Source organism: Neovison vison, chromosome 3 (assembly GCF_020171115.1).
Source record: "Neovison vison isolate M4711 chromosome 3, ASM_NN_V1, whole genome shotgun sequence".
Taxonomy (NCBI): domain Eukaryota; kingdom Metazoa; phylum Chordata; class Mammalia; order Carnivora; family Mustelidae; genus Neogale; species Neogale vison.
In genome coordinates, this window is record NC_058093.1 from 57,586,714 (window position 1) to 57,600,422 (window position 13,709).

The following is a 13,709-nucleotide window of genomic DNA, read 5'->3' on the forward strand; positions in this document are numbered from 1 at the left end:
AATGTTAAGCAGCCATTAAGTGGTAGAGCAGGGTTTGAGCCAAGGTTTGCCTGATGCAAATCTCATTCTTTCAGACTGTTAGGCTCTCTTCTGTTAGCCTTTCCTAAAGATATACCTTATGCTTATATTGGATTTAATCAGTGCATCTTTCTACAAACCATCAGCCAGCTTTAGAGGTGATCATGACTGGTACAAATACATCTTGTTATGTGGGCTAAGGAAGAGACATCGGAACAAATCAAACCTTTCAACAGGTCTATTTAAATCACTGGGAAAATTCTGGAAATGTCCTTCCTGGAAAGTATTTCTTGTTGTTTCCTCCTCTCCTATGTAGTATCACTTACCATTGACAATGGAAGGCATGCCACCCACCTTTCTCAGTGATGCTGTGAATGATGCTTTTCCCTTCATTATCTGTAGTTATTAGGAATGTAATAAGACATTCATTTTCTCCTTGCAGAGAACAGGGAACAGAACCATCCTTTGAAAAATCTGCAGATAAAGGAGTCATTCATTAGATTAAATGAGATTCCAAAAGAGATTATTTTTAAAGCATAGTGGTGTTGAGGTTTTTTTTTGTTTTGTTTTGTTTTGGTGGTAGGCAGGTCCCACAAGCGCTGTGGAAGTTGGCTTTATTTATTTATTTTAAGATTTTATTCATTCACCTGATAGAGAGACAGAGATCACAAGTAGGCAGAGAGGAAGACAGAGGGGGAAGCAGACTCCCTGCTGAGCAGAGAACCCGATGTGAGGCTCGATCCCAGGACCCTGAGACCATGACCTGAGCTGAAGGCAGAGGCTTAACCCACTGAGCCATCCAGGCGCCCCTGGTGTTGAGTTTTAATATGCAAATAGGAATCTCCAACACTGCAGAATAGGAATAGAAAAACACAGGATTTTCCCCACCACCTGAAGTTTTAGTTTCTATTCATGTTCCAGAAGAACAGTTCCAGGTGTGGTCAATCAGGACTGACCATCAAATGCACCTATCAAACTGATGGGGGCCAGGATTTCAACAGTGAAAGTACTTGAAGGCAGGTGTGCCTAGTTGTTTTGGGAATAGAATGGCCCTGGTTGTGGGGATGAGGTGGCTGTATGTTCCCCTTGGCTTAGAGCATCCAGGAGGAAACCTAGATTACATTTCAGAAAAAGACTCCGCAGCCCAAACTGATACTGATACTTCTAAGGGGGCCTTTCCCACAGTCAAGATTGCTGGCCATGTATTGTCACAATAGTAAATATCAATTAATATCAGAAAATGGACATTGAAATGTTATGTCCTCAGGGACTGGGAGGATGAAAGTAAGCCCCAGATTAAAAGGAACCCAGCTGACAGTTTGCCTACCATTCGGTATAGCCTCTTTGCTAATTAAAAAAAAACAACAACCCACAAATATAATCCAGTTTTCCTCACATCTTTTTCAAATAGAAATGTTTTTTTTTTTATGGGACTTATTCAAGAGACAGAAAATGAATGTCACTACAGAAATTGAAAATATAGTAAAATGGTCCATCTGAGATGTTAATACTATTAGAATTTTTAGTGCTCTGTTACGTACGCCAGAATTATGTAGCATTTTCCAAATTAAAAAAAAAACTTGCTTAAAATTCTTGTATCTTCTAAGTTGAAGACTTTGTAATGATACTATTACACCTTTTTTTTTTGGTCAATGAAACACTTTTTTCAGAACCTGTAAACAGAACAACTGTTGGTTCTTAACCTAAAATTTTGACATATGATCCAATATTAGTGATTTATGACACCGTGGGTCAAAATATTGAAACTGGGATTGTCCCAGATAATCTTGGACATACTCTTGCTAGACCTATAATTTTCTCATTAGCTTAAATATAAAAGTTTTAATAAAACTTTTAATTTTAAAAGTTCTAATAAAACACATACAGAATCTGTATGTTTCTTTGATTCTAACAAAGAAAAAGTAAATAATATGCTATTTCTCATTCAACAATGTGGTAGCCACAGAAAGAAGTATGTTGAGTTGTTTTTGCATTTTATTTATAAGATTAAAAAATGTGTGTCAGGGTCTGTGAGAAGAATGTCTGTATTATCTATGAAAAAAGGGACTAGTAAAACATTTAGCATTTTGGAGAGGATTTCAAATGATAGATTTAAGTTAAGAAATTGCTTATGAATTCACTAGAAGCATCTATTTACATAGGATTATTAGGAAATCTAATTCTAAATCATTCTCATCTGGTCATTCCCAAATGTTTATGATTATCTAAATCACCTGGGATTTTTTTCAAATAAGGATTCCAGGGACCCTCCTGGGTAACTGATTTGAGAGGGCAGTGGTATGTACAGGAGCTTGTATTTTAGTGAGTTAACAGTATTTTTAATAAGGTGATCGGATTATGACATTCAGGAACCTCTGGGCAATAGTAGATCAGTGATATTTGTGTTATTTCGTGTGTATATCATATGATATATGATATATGATATACTGCATATATAATCATACTTTGGTCATTTTTAGATGGCCTTTACCACATATCCTTCTACCACACTGCTCAATTAACTAGGATTCATGAAGTCTTGGAGAATATGCCTTTTCTTATTGGTGAAATGTTCTCCCTCCCTCTCCCTCTCTACCATGACAGCACACCCACTCTGTTCCTCTCAAGCTTACTTACTGGAACACTTTATTCTCAGGTAGAAAATACATAGGTAGTTTATAACACTCCTTTCAGTAATATTAATCCTGCTTTTTTATTTTATTTTAAATAGCTATACTGAAGTGCAAAGAGGCTTAATTTACTTCACCAGGATTACTTAAGTTTTCATGAAACTGTTAATATGACCTTTGAGTCATGACTCCCTTCTTGTTTTAATGACTTCACCACTCCTTTTCATGACTGTTATGACTCTAGATTTAGCCAGTTTTGTCATGTTTGGGTATTAAAATGGTATTATTGAATGTGCAGTGAAAGAGTCCAGGTTGGGCTTGAGATTTGCATAATTAGCTGCTAAGGTTTTCTTTTGTTGTTCATTAAGGAATGGACCTTTCTTTTTTACCCTCCTTGATGAGTGCCAGCAGTGCTGCCCTAGAATAATACAATGAAAATAAGATCTCAGGCAGTCCATGAAATTATACTTAGGAAAGGAAGAAATGTGAGAGTGGGGTGAAGAGGCTGGCATCTAGGAAGGTCCAGGAAGGCTACAGAAACAGAAACCATGTACATGCAACAACAGAAGTATAACAACTGTGCGTTTAAGACCTGTGCTCTGGGGACGCGTCAGGAGTTCTCATGGGAAATGGCTTCCCAAGGAGAAGAAAAGAATTCTGTGGTCAAGGAAGTTTGGGAATCCTTCCTTATGCCTCTCCTGAAAATTCCTGAAAATACATGTAATGTAATATCCATGATTTTTCAGGAGTCCCGTGAAATAAACAAAAAGCTGAGCTTCCCATTTCCGAAACTGATATGACCATGGGTGCTGTTTTCCATCTAACATTTTCAGAACTAGTGTTCAATTGAACACATTTTGAGTAATAATGTGAGTACATGAGTTTTGGGGCAAATTAAAAAGTGACTTTCAGTAAAATGGAATGAGTAAAGTTAAACCATGTCTTTAGAGATGCTCACTGAAGTCTCCACAGCACAGCTGAGGAATAACGTCTTTGGATTATGAAATTATGCTATTTTACTTTACTCTCCATGTCCTTGTTGGGGGGAAGGATGGGCTGATAAGAGTCGCTTTGCAAGACCAAATATGTGATGGTAATTTCAAGGCGATGTGATCAATGTCATAGCTGGGTGAGTAACTTGAGATAGTGCTTATAAAAATCCTCATTGGAAAAATGACTTTTAATTCATAGACTTATAAGTATATTTTTTTCTCTCAAATTTAGCAAGGTTAATGCTTTAAATGATATTAGGAATCCAGTTACCCTTTTCAGTTTCTAAGTTAGAAATAGTTGTATTTCCCTATTTTGAAGATAATTTACTCAGTTACACAAAAAGAATCATGCAAATATTTTAAATGCCCCTTGAGACCCAGTATCCCTCTCAAATCCAAGCATTTATGATAATCTACTCAGAAAACTGTGTATTTTAACTATAGTAACTCTCTGTTCAATACTTACCATGTTTCCAAGGTTTACTTCTCTTTCCCTACCCAACCCCCCACATCAAATTTCTCATGCTGCCTGTGAATGGAGTTCTAGTCATTTGCAGGGCATTTTCTGCAATTTTTAGCCATTTCTTAGAAATACTTGGTAAATATCTCAACGGCCATGAAATGAAGCCCAAGGATATGCTTTGACTTTGAACTAGTTACTAATGTGGACAGTCCGCAAATGCTACTTTCCTCGGTGCTTTCACTGCCTCCTGCTTTCAGTATTAGTGTCAGGCACACACCATCTTGCCTAATTTATGTTATTTGGGACATCTATCTTTAGTCACCAAAAAAGCACAGCCGAGGGGTCTTTTGAACACTGATCGTGCTTCTCCATACAGGGTCATTCAACTGTGCACAGTCAGAAATCTCAATTTTGAAACAATGTAGGTAATTTTCAAAACAATATAAATGCTGCTAACTTATTCCACTTTGGAAGTGGATTAATTTCTCTATTCCATGTCTGTTTCTTCAAGGTACATATCTTGGAGTGTCATAAATTGTCTTGATTTTGCCGTGTGCCTGAGATATGTCACATGTGTGTAGAGCAGCCGTTCTACCTGAGCCACACGAGAATGCAGAGGTTGGGATGATGGAAAAATAATCCCCGCGGCCTGTCCCTTGAGGAGGAGCTAGTCATCTTCTTCACAGATTATTTTTTAAGTGGCTTTCCCAGCTAAAATACAACCGATTTAAATATTCGAGATGACATTTTGCCACTAAAAAGAATCTGAGCTTAAGTCATTAAATCTTAAAATGACAAGTGAGAGAAAGCAAGAGCAGAATTTGGTTAGCAGTTCAAGGTCACAGGCCCTTCTTGTATTTGGGGGGTGAGCGACAGGGAGTTAAGAGTGGAAGTTGATAGTAAAAGCACATATAAAGGAGCGGAGGGAAAATGTCCATGAACCAGAACCTGCCTGGTATCTCATGGCTGCTGTCTGGAAACCCATCTGACACTTCACCTTGTCCTATCCGGAAATATGGCAATTGGATGATAAAGGCTGATTTCAGATTTAGGGGTTAAAATTTAGCTATTTTAGAATTTTTCTTCTCTTATAATTATACACACACATATATATATATATATGTGTGTGTGTGTATATATATAATATATATATATATGTATATAATGCCCTGTGCCTGAGATATGTCTTGGTGTGTGTATATATATATATATATATATATATATAAAATATATACCAATGGTATATATTATATATATGTATATATATATATATATTCTGGAGTTCTCTACAATTGCATTTGTTAAACAAAGGTGAACTTGCCAACAGAGCTGAAGTCAAATAGAATCGCTAGGACTTTAAATTGTTTGTATCCCAAACCATCATGTTTTTAGTCTTATGGGATGCATTTACATCTTAAAAACTAATGTTAAACCAGTGCCCTGGTTCAAATGAGGTCAAGCTACTTTCATTTTACGTGTCCTTTACAAGCTTCACAGAGTTCCTGTCTCTCAAGAACAATGTAAAGAAAAAGAGGCAAGTCTAACCTTCTGCTTCACTGATGGTCGCACCGGCTAGTTTGCATTTGTCAACACATTCTTCTCGGGCCTGGCCATCTGCAGACAGGTAGCATTCAATGCAGCTCCTGTGAACGTTATTCAGTAGCGTTTATCAGTTCATGTTAGTGGAAAACAGATATGCAGCTGGGGTATTGCTTTACTGCTGTTACTGTGATTCGTGCTATAGGAGTGTCTCATAGAGAGCGCTGCCTTTTGTTACTTTCAGAAGATATTTGGGTGATGTTCAAGAGGAAATTGCCTTATTCTGATTCCCTTTAGTAATCAGTGTTTTGTGAGCCAGGCTTGATAATAGCTACTATCCTCACTTATTTATAATGATTGCCTCTGACTGGTTTAATAACAAACAAACAAACAAAAAAATCCCAACAATAAGATACACTTATTTTGGTATTTGATTTAATTGTTTGATTCATTTTACGTTCTCATGAGAAGGTTTTATGCTCCTAAAATATGATCAGTGACTAAACAAAGTTTGAATTTTCTAACAGAAGTGGTCTGTATTTTAACAAGAACTGTAAGATTTCATACATGTCATGAATGACTATTTTAAAGATTCACTTGTCTGTAACTATTTTGAATGAGTCCAAGCCTTATAGGAGTATTTTCAACAGCTGAGGTTACAACTTGGATCCAATTAATGCAGGCTTTTAAATAAACAATCGCTACTTACAGAAAATTACAGAAAAGTGTATTTCTGAAAACAGCCTTGTAAGAATTAAGCTTCTCTAATGATGTCTATACAGCAAAGTAAAACTCAGACTCTGAATTAATCTTGTGCTGAAAAATCACTTCACAACCAGACTCTGTTTTGAGTAACCCAAAACAGCAAAAGTTTTCTTAGGTATCATCCTGCCCCTCTCTTCCCCAGGCCATGGAAATGCATATTCTTTTAAGTACTGGAAACATTCCCCCCCACCCCATGCTTCACCCAGGCTTCCCCCAATCGTAGCCGAAATTGCCCTGCCCTAGGCAAGCCTTCCCTAACCCTTACCGGTTAGTTCTCTTGCCCTGGAAGCCTCTGCGTTCCTTTGTAGGAAGGGTTGAGGAGCAGCAGTCTATGTGGGAGCGGGGATAGAAGTCTTGGCTGGAATTGCCTTTGCATTTCAAGTATATTGCATTTATCTAGGTTATATATTTACTTAGAATGGCTTCGCAGGGGGCTGCTAGACACTGTGGAAACCCTTAAAACCTTCTACCCTTTGATGCATCTCAATGATGTCTGTCCAAGCTAGTGTGTTAGCCCTGCCATACAGGTGGCCACAGCACCCTTTATATCCCTTGTTGTAACTGTCAGCTCAGATATTGTTATAATTGCTTTAAATAATGTCTGTCTTTCCCGCAAGATTCTTAGCGCCTGTGATGGCAGGAACTGTAACTGTTTCAGTCATCACTATATGCCCTTGGCCTAACACAATTTCCGGTGAATAGTAGGTACTTAATACCCATTTGATAAGTGAATGTATGAATGAATAAATGGAAGAATGGACTCATCTCAAAGCTAGCCTAAGTACCAAGGCAATTACCTGATTCCTCAAACTTAAACTACCTTGACTGTTAACTTCATATTTTATAACCCACATTTTAAATTGAATCACATTTACAGAGAAGATTAAATAGATAAATAATGGAAGAAACACACCAAAAGGACATTTTACATTTAATTCCATTCAAGTAAGTCTAACCATGTCCCCACACTTCTCTTGGCATATGTCCAGACACAGTGACAGAGGACTTTTGACACCTGAGTGGTGAGGAACCACTGAGTGAATATTGATTTTCTTACTTTATGTACACTGGAAATGCAAATGTCACCATGTTGGGTATAGAGTTAATGAAACTATGAACTGCTTAAGCATGTTTGCTGCATAACACATTATACACTGCAATGTCATAACACGGCCTATTTGGAGACTTGCTTCACTTGACCTAGAAATGTTGCCCCCACTTTCACTGAGAAGTTAGCTACTAACCAAAGAAATAGTGTTTTACTGGAAAACAAAAGGGTTTTGTTGTCATTGCTGTTCATATGGTATAAAGAAAAAACCCAACACACAATAGTTGTGTAGAATGACAACCAAAGACAGGTGCCAAAGAGCATGAGCAGTACAGAAGAGGGAAGAAATGGAAATCCATGATCCTCTTTCTGCCTTTTTGCTTCCATGAGTCTATAGAGAGGAATGAATCAAGGTCAGGCTCTAAACTTCTAGATAAGGAAGAAGCTTGTCTGTTTCCCCTGAAAAGGCACTGAGTGTGAGTGCCATCAGTCTCCCTCTGCGGCATTCCTTCTGTGTGGCAGGTATTGTAAGTGAAAGGCCATCTGATGTTATCAGTGTGGGACCTCAGCTCAGCTTCCCCAGGATTGCCTCTAGCAGAAATGTGACATTGTGGTCCTGGATAATGAGGACAAAGAAAGAGGCAAGGGAGACATGGACGCTCCAGACTGAGGATCACAGGGTCTTGGTGGCTTTGTGCGTTTGGGTGGATGCTCCCAGAACAAACCCACCAAAAGCAACACGGAGGGAATTGAGATATTACCGTTTAGAGTTACAGGGATCGCCACAGGTGGGACAACGCTCACAGGTCTGTCCAGAGGCTCCGGGGTTCGTGCAGACACATTTGCCACAGACGCAGTCTCCTCGCCCACTGCAGGGCACCCCGTCCTCCGAGAGGCAAGACTCTGTGCTGGTGGTGCAGTTACAGTACTCACCCGCCCAGCCGGGTCTGCACACGCATTCGCCGCAGTCACACACGCCGTTATCTGCAAAACAAATACCCCGCGATGCTTAGGGCCACGGCCACTTCAGATGAGGTGGGGAGGGACATCTTTTCCCTTTGCCTTTAAACACTTCAGAAAGACTGAAGGAGAAAAATGAGAAAAAAGTGAGTGTGTGGGGGCTAGGAGGAGTTATATTTTATGGAACGAATTTTGCTAAGTGTGTATATTTATTGATCTGGTCTCTTAACTGAAGACCAATCTGATTACCTGATGTTATATCAAAAAGAATTTATGGTCAGATGAAATGAAATAATCTACAAGCCTATAATAGCAACTTGTGTGTGTGTGAGTATTTAAATTGTTTTTACAATTTTTTTGTTTTTAATTAAGGTGCCATAAGATAGAGATGCAGCACAGACCTGGGGAATGCCTTCCCTCTACATCATTTAAGCCGAGTGATCATAAAAGCCTCATCTACCAAATAGAGGGAATAAAATCTTACAGCAGTTGTGGTCAGATGAGATAATGTGTAAATCTTCTAGTTTTGCGTTCACCAATTAGATGTCCTACAGGCATATAGTGAATGCTTAATAAATTCATTTATTTAAGAAACTTTAATTGAGCATATATCATGTGCCAAAGATTGCATTAGGCATGAAGATACAAAATTAAATAAGGTCACTGAGCTTATAGTCTAGAGTAGGAGACAGGCAAATAAATACTACCGGTAATAAATACAGTCCAGTGCATTAAGTGTTATGCACACAGAGGGAGAGTTTCCAAATTAGACCAGAGATTTGGGGATGTTTCCAAAGGAGGTGATGCTTGAGCTGAATTTGGATGCTACAGATGGAAGACAGAGGAGGGTTACATGCATTTTAAACCAAGAAAAAAAGCACAGGTTAATGTCAGAAGTCTGTAATCGTGTGACCCGCTTAATACCCACAGTGGATTCGTACAGATAGAGTCAAAGGTGCATCTGAGCTGTGGCAGGGCGGCAGGATGGCGGGAGTGGGGGTTGGAAGGGTCAACAGAAAGCCAGAAATCACATCATGAAAAGCTTTATGGGCTAAAGAAAGACCTGTTATCCTGAAAGTTATGGAATTTTAAGAAGGGACCTGAACAAATAGCTGTGTGCCTAGAAATATCCTGGCATCTGTAGAGAGGGTCAAACTGAGACAGGAAACTGGTGAGGGGGTTTTGTTGCAGCAAATGAGGCAAGAAGATCTGAGGTCCTACGTGGTGCCAGTGGGAATGGAGAGGAAAGAGGTGCTCAGTGGCTGGGGCGGCTTTTGACCGACCTGGAATGGAAGCCTCCAATCCACGCTCACTGGTTTATCCCCAGTGCCTGGCACGGAGCTTAACTGTTGAACAAATAGGTTGTTCTGAAGCGGAGGAAGAAGAGCAGCTTTGGGTAAGAAAGATGTCGAGTTCAGTTTTGGCTCTACTGAGTTCTGAGGGGCCTATGGGACATCCTAGTAGGCAGAGATGTATATATGTGTGTGTGTGTGTGTGAAAAGAAAGACCGAAAGGTTTGGGTTTTGGATCCATCAGAGATAGATGGCAGGTAAAGCTGTTGTGGATCCGGTCATGTAGAGAAAGCAGAGGGGAAAAGCCCTGAAGAGCATCAGCATTTAAAATGTGATCAGAGAGGGGCCCCGGGGTGACTGCTGGCTCGGGCCCTGCATCAAGTCCTGCTTCGAGCTCCCTGCTCAGTGGGCAGTTTTCTTCTCCCTCTCCCTTTGCTTGTGCACCCTCTCTCTCAAATAAGTAAATCTTTTAAAAAATGTGATCAGAGAGAAGGATCTTACCAGGGAGACTGAGAGGTAGGAGAGCAAGGAGAGCAAAGCTGCAGAAACCTAGGGCAGAGGCAGCTTGAAGGAGGCAGTGCATGGAAACTTGCTGCAGACAGAGCCCATCTAAGTTATCCTCTAAAATACAATTATTATTTGTCTCTCCCTCAGCATAAAGGGGAAGTTATTCTCGTGATAGGGATAAATTTCTATATTGAAGGCAGAAATTTAGGAAACTCTTCCAAGAGCCTTCTTTCTGTGGGCATTCCAGAACCATCCACCATATCACTGCTAACTGATATTCACAAGGAAGCAGTTATGCAGTACCTGTTCGTATAACCACAACCACAAAAATAAGAGCAAAACCTCCACAATGGCTGCATGTAGAAACAAGATGATAACCAAAGATCAAGACAAAAATTGTCAGGCTCTTTTAGAGGGATGGGTCTCTCTGGAATACCATTGACTGATAACTGTAAGTGTATAATGGCAGGAAGTATTTTCTGTAATGCCATCTGCCTGTTTCCCATCTCTTAAAAATCAAAATATAGAAGACCAATGGAATTTGGGCAAGGAATAAATCAATGGAGCCCTATATCTGTGAGTATTTACAGATGGATGAAAGAGGCTACATGAAAAAGAACATTGTGGTGATAGGCCTTCCGAGAAGTGGTGCGCTGCAGAGTAAATTAGTTGTCGCAGAAGTGAGATCTGTATGAGAAGGAGAGCGGGAGCATATTCTGGCCTTTGTTAAAACAACAGAGTGTCTGTCCACAAGGCCAGGCACAGATTTTATCCTTGCACTAAGCAGGATGCCAGGCACATAGTAGGTATTCCATAACTATTTGTTGAATTTGAATAATAGTACTTCCTTTTATTAAACCATTTTTTACCTTTTTTTTTTTTTTTTGAGTAGGCTCTACGTCCATTGTGGAGCCCAGCTCAAGGCTTGAACTCATGACCCTGACTGAGATCAAAACCTGAACTGAGATCAAGAGTCTGAAGTTTTACTAACTGAGCCACCCAGGTGCCCCCACTATGTATTTTCAAAAAGAAAGTTACTAATAATACAGTGACATCCTTTGTGATGTAAGCTATTTTCAAAATAGCTTTTGAAAAACAGTAATAATTGAGATTAGTAAAGTACTCTCAATATGAAGGAAATTGTCATTTGGGAAGTTTTCTGCGTCCAACTGAGGAAATAATTGTTTTCTAAATAGAACGTCTCTAGCGATCAATGTTTCTGATATAAAGAGAGGCCCTATTATCAGACCTCCCAAACTACAATGCACAGACCAAGTCAGCCCTTTCTGAGTGCATTTCCATTTGCACACATGGCACCAAGTAAAGTCAAAGACCATCCACAAACCGGAAGAACTATGTTGTTGAGCACAGTTCAGCGATTACACTGCTCTAGACTTCTTGGATCTAAGATTTAAAGGGTGAAATATAGGTGGGGGTTGGACTACTATCCTATTGTATTAGATTACAGGTAGAATTTTTTCTGAAAGATGTTTTCGAATGTTTTGGGCACATATTTTATTAAAAGATTTTTTTATTAAAGATGCAATCTGGCAATCTGCCAAGCATATTCATTTCAAGATGTGGAGACAGCCTCTGGCTTTGGGCTATGTCCTGTCTACATCTTATGAGAAGAGAACTGATGTGGTTTTGGACACACACCTATTAAATAAGGAAATAGACCTCTGATGAAAGGGGAGAGAAATGTGTCTCGATCCAGACAGACCCTAAATTTTTCGCTCTCTGGGGAGAAGAAAGAAGGCAACCTCAGAGGAACTTGTTGGTAGGGAGAGCCGCTGCAAAGAAATGAAATGGAGGTACGCTTCTAAGGGCATCACAGCGTTTTCAAAGAGCTCGGAATTCTTTGAGGCTTCTCTTCTCAGGCCTTTTTTTCCTGAAAATCAGTCTCTTTTATATGTTCCTGACTCTGTGGTCTGAAAACACAACTTTCTTAGTTTTCTTTAAAGATAATGGCTTTCTGTTTTGAAAAGCTGCTTGCTCACACACTGTGAAAAAGGGAGACATTGGGAGCTTAAATTCAGCAGTGAGTTAATATTCCTGTTGTAACGCAAATTTATATCATTTTAAAGCACATGAACGCATTTGCAATTCTTATGCAGATCGATTATACTTATACTTAAATATATGGATATATATCAGAATGATTTTTATGACAGTCATAGTATATGCAACATATTCTTAAACTACAGTGATTCTCCATATGCAAAGGATTTTAAATCATGTATTTTTCTATGTAAACATGTTCTCGAACTTAAAAAATTTCCAAGCAGTGCTTCATTTTTACACTTTCCATAGCCTTCACATATCCTTTTTCATCTTTATTATACCCAGTGCCTAATCTAGTATCTGTCATATAATAGGTATTTAATAAATATTTGTGGAATGAACGAAGGCCCTGAAAGTTCATTTAGTGTTTCTGTGTCCCTTGTCCTTGGCAATATGTTCCTTAAGCAGCCTAGCTTTTTATTTTTCCAAAGTAATAGGCATTTAAGCATTTAAGAGTTGGGTAAAATACCCAGAAGTCTGATTGAGAAAAGTCTGGAAGATAATGGAATCCAGATTACAGGTAATTTTGTGGAGTCTGGGTAATAACCAAAGAGTAGGTGTTTCCATTTTTTGCTTTCTAAATTCTGAGGGAAATAACAATAGAGATGTAAGTTGAATTGGCAGAGATCTTGTCCCAAGAGATTGTGAGAGCCAGAGAAAATGCAAGTGAAGATCACTTACCTTTGGTCTAGAGATTAACCCACTCCCTTGATCAGCAGGTATGTATTGAGCACCTGCTCTGCCCAGACCACTGTGGAAAGTGCAAGGGATGTAAAGCCCCTTCTTGACACTTGCTCACTTACAATGTGAGGTGGATTTAGACAACGCCTACCTCCACAGAGCAATCCTTTGTGCCTCACGCAGGAGAAGTTATCACACTGGCAGAAGGGTCCATAAATGTTTCCATAGGGAGACAGGTGGCAGATGCACTGCCCGCAGAAGCAGTCGCCTCTTCCACTGCAGGAGGGGTGATCCGGGGCCTCTTTGCAGGACTCTGTGCTCAGTGTGTCCTCCCCACACTCACAGTGAGGACCCATGTGGCCAGGGTTGCAGGCGCACACCCCACACTGGAAGGAACCGTTCCCATTGTGGCATTTGGAGCTGTTCACCTCCACTTCTTTCTGACAGTCACATTTGCATTCCGGACTGACAAGTATTTCTAGGGCATCCCCCAGCCCCACAGGCTTTATGATAATGTGCCTGTTTCTTCTCTCACAGTTTGGTATACTCACAGTCACGTTAAATGTAGCCTGGAAAAGAAAATACCAATTATCTTCTTCCATCCACCAAAATACATAGGAAGAAACAAAGTTGCATGGGGATCAGCTTTGCCAAAATCATTCATTAGGACATTTTTGAAATCGCTTTTGAAATTCTTGAAAGGAAAAATCTATCTTCGGAGCAACAAGGGAACTTCTGACTTACCTGAAT

At 39.5% G+C, this 13,709-nt stretch overlaps 1 protein-coding gene across 6 annotated transcripts in view; it reads right to left on the reverse strand.

Annotated features, from left to right (window-relative positions):
• The window catches only part of ITGB6 (integrin subunit beta 6), a 126,441-nt gene that overhangs the window by 13,649 nt on the left and 99,083 nt on the right, over positions 1-13,709 (reverse strand). For all 6 annotated transcript variants that reach the window (XM_044242180.1, XM_044242181.1, XM_044242179.1 and 3 more), the window contains 4 exons: positions 13,111-13,528; positions 8,217-8,439; positions 5,649-5,746; positions 373-492 (listed from right to left, as the gene is read on the reverse strand). In XM_044242180.1, coding sequence (XP_044098115.1) covers positions 373-492; positions 5,649-5,746; positions 8,217-8,439; positions 13,111-13,528 — 859 coding nt within the window. The remainder of the gene's footprint in view (positions 1-372; positions 493-5,648; positions 5,747-8,216; positions 8,440-13,110; positions 13,529-13,709) is intronic.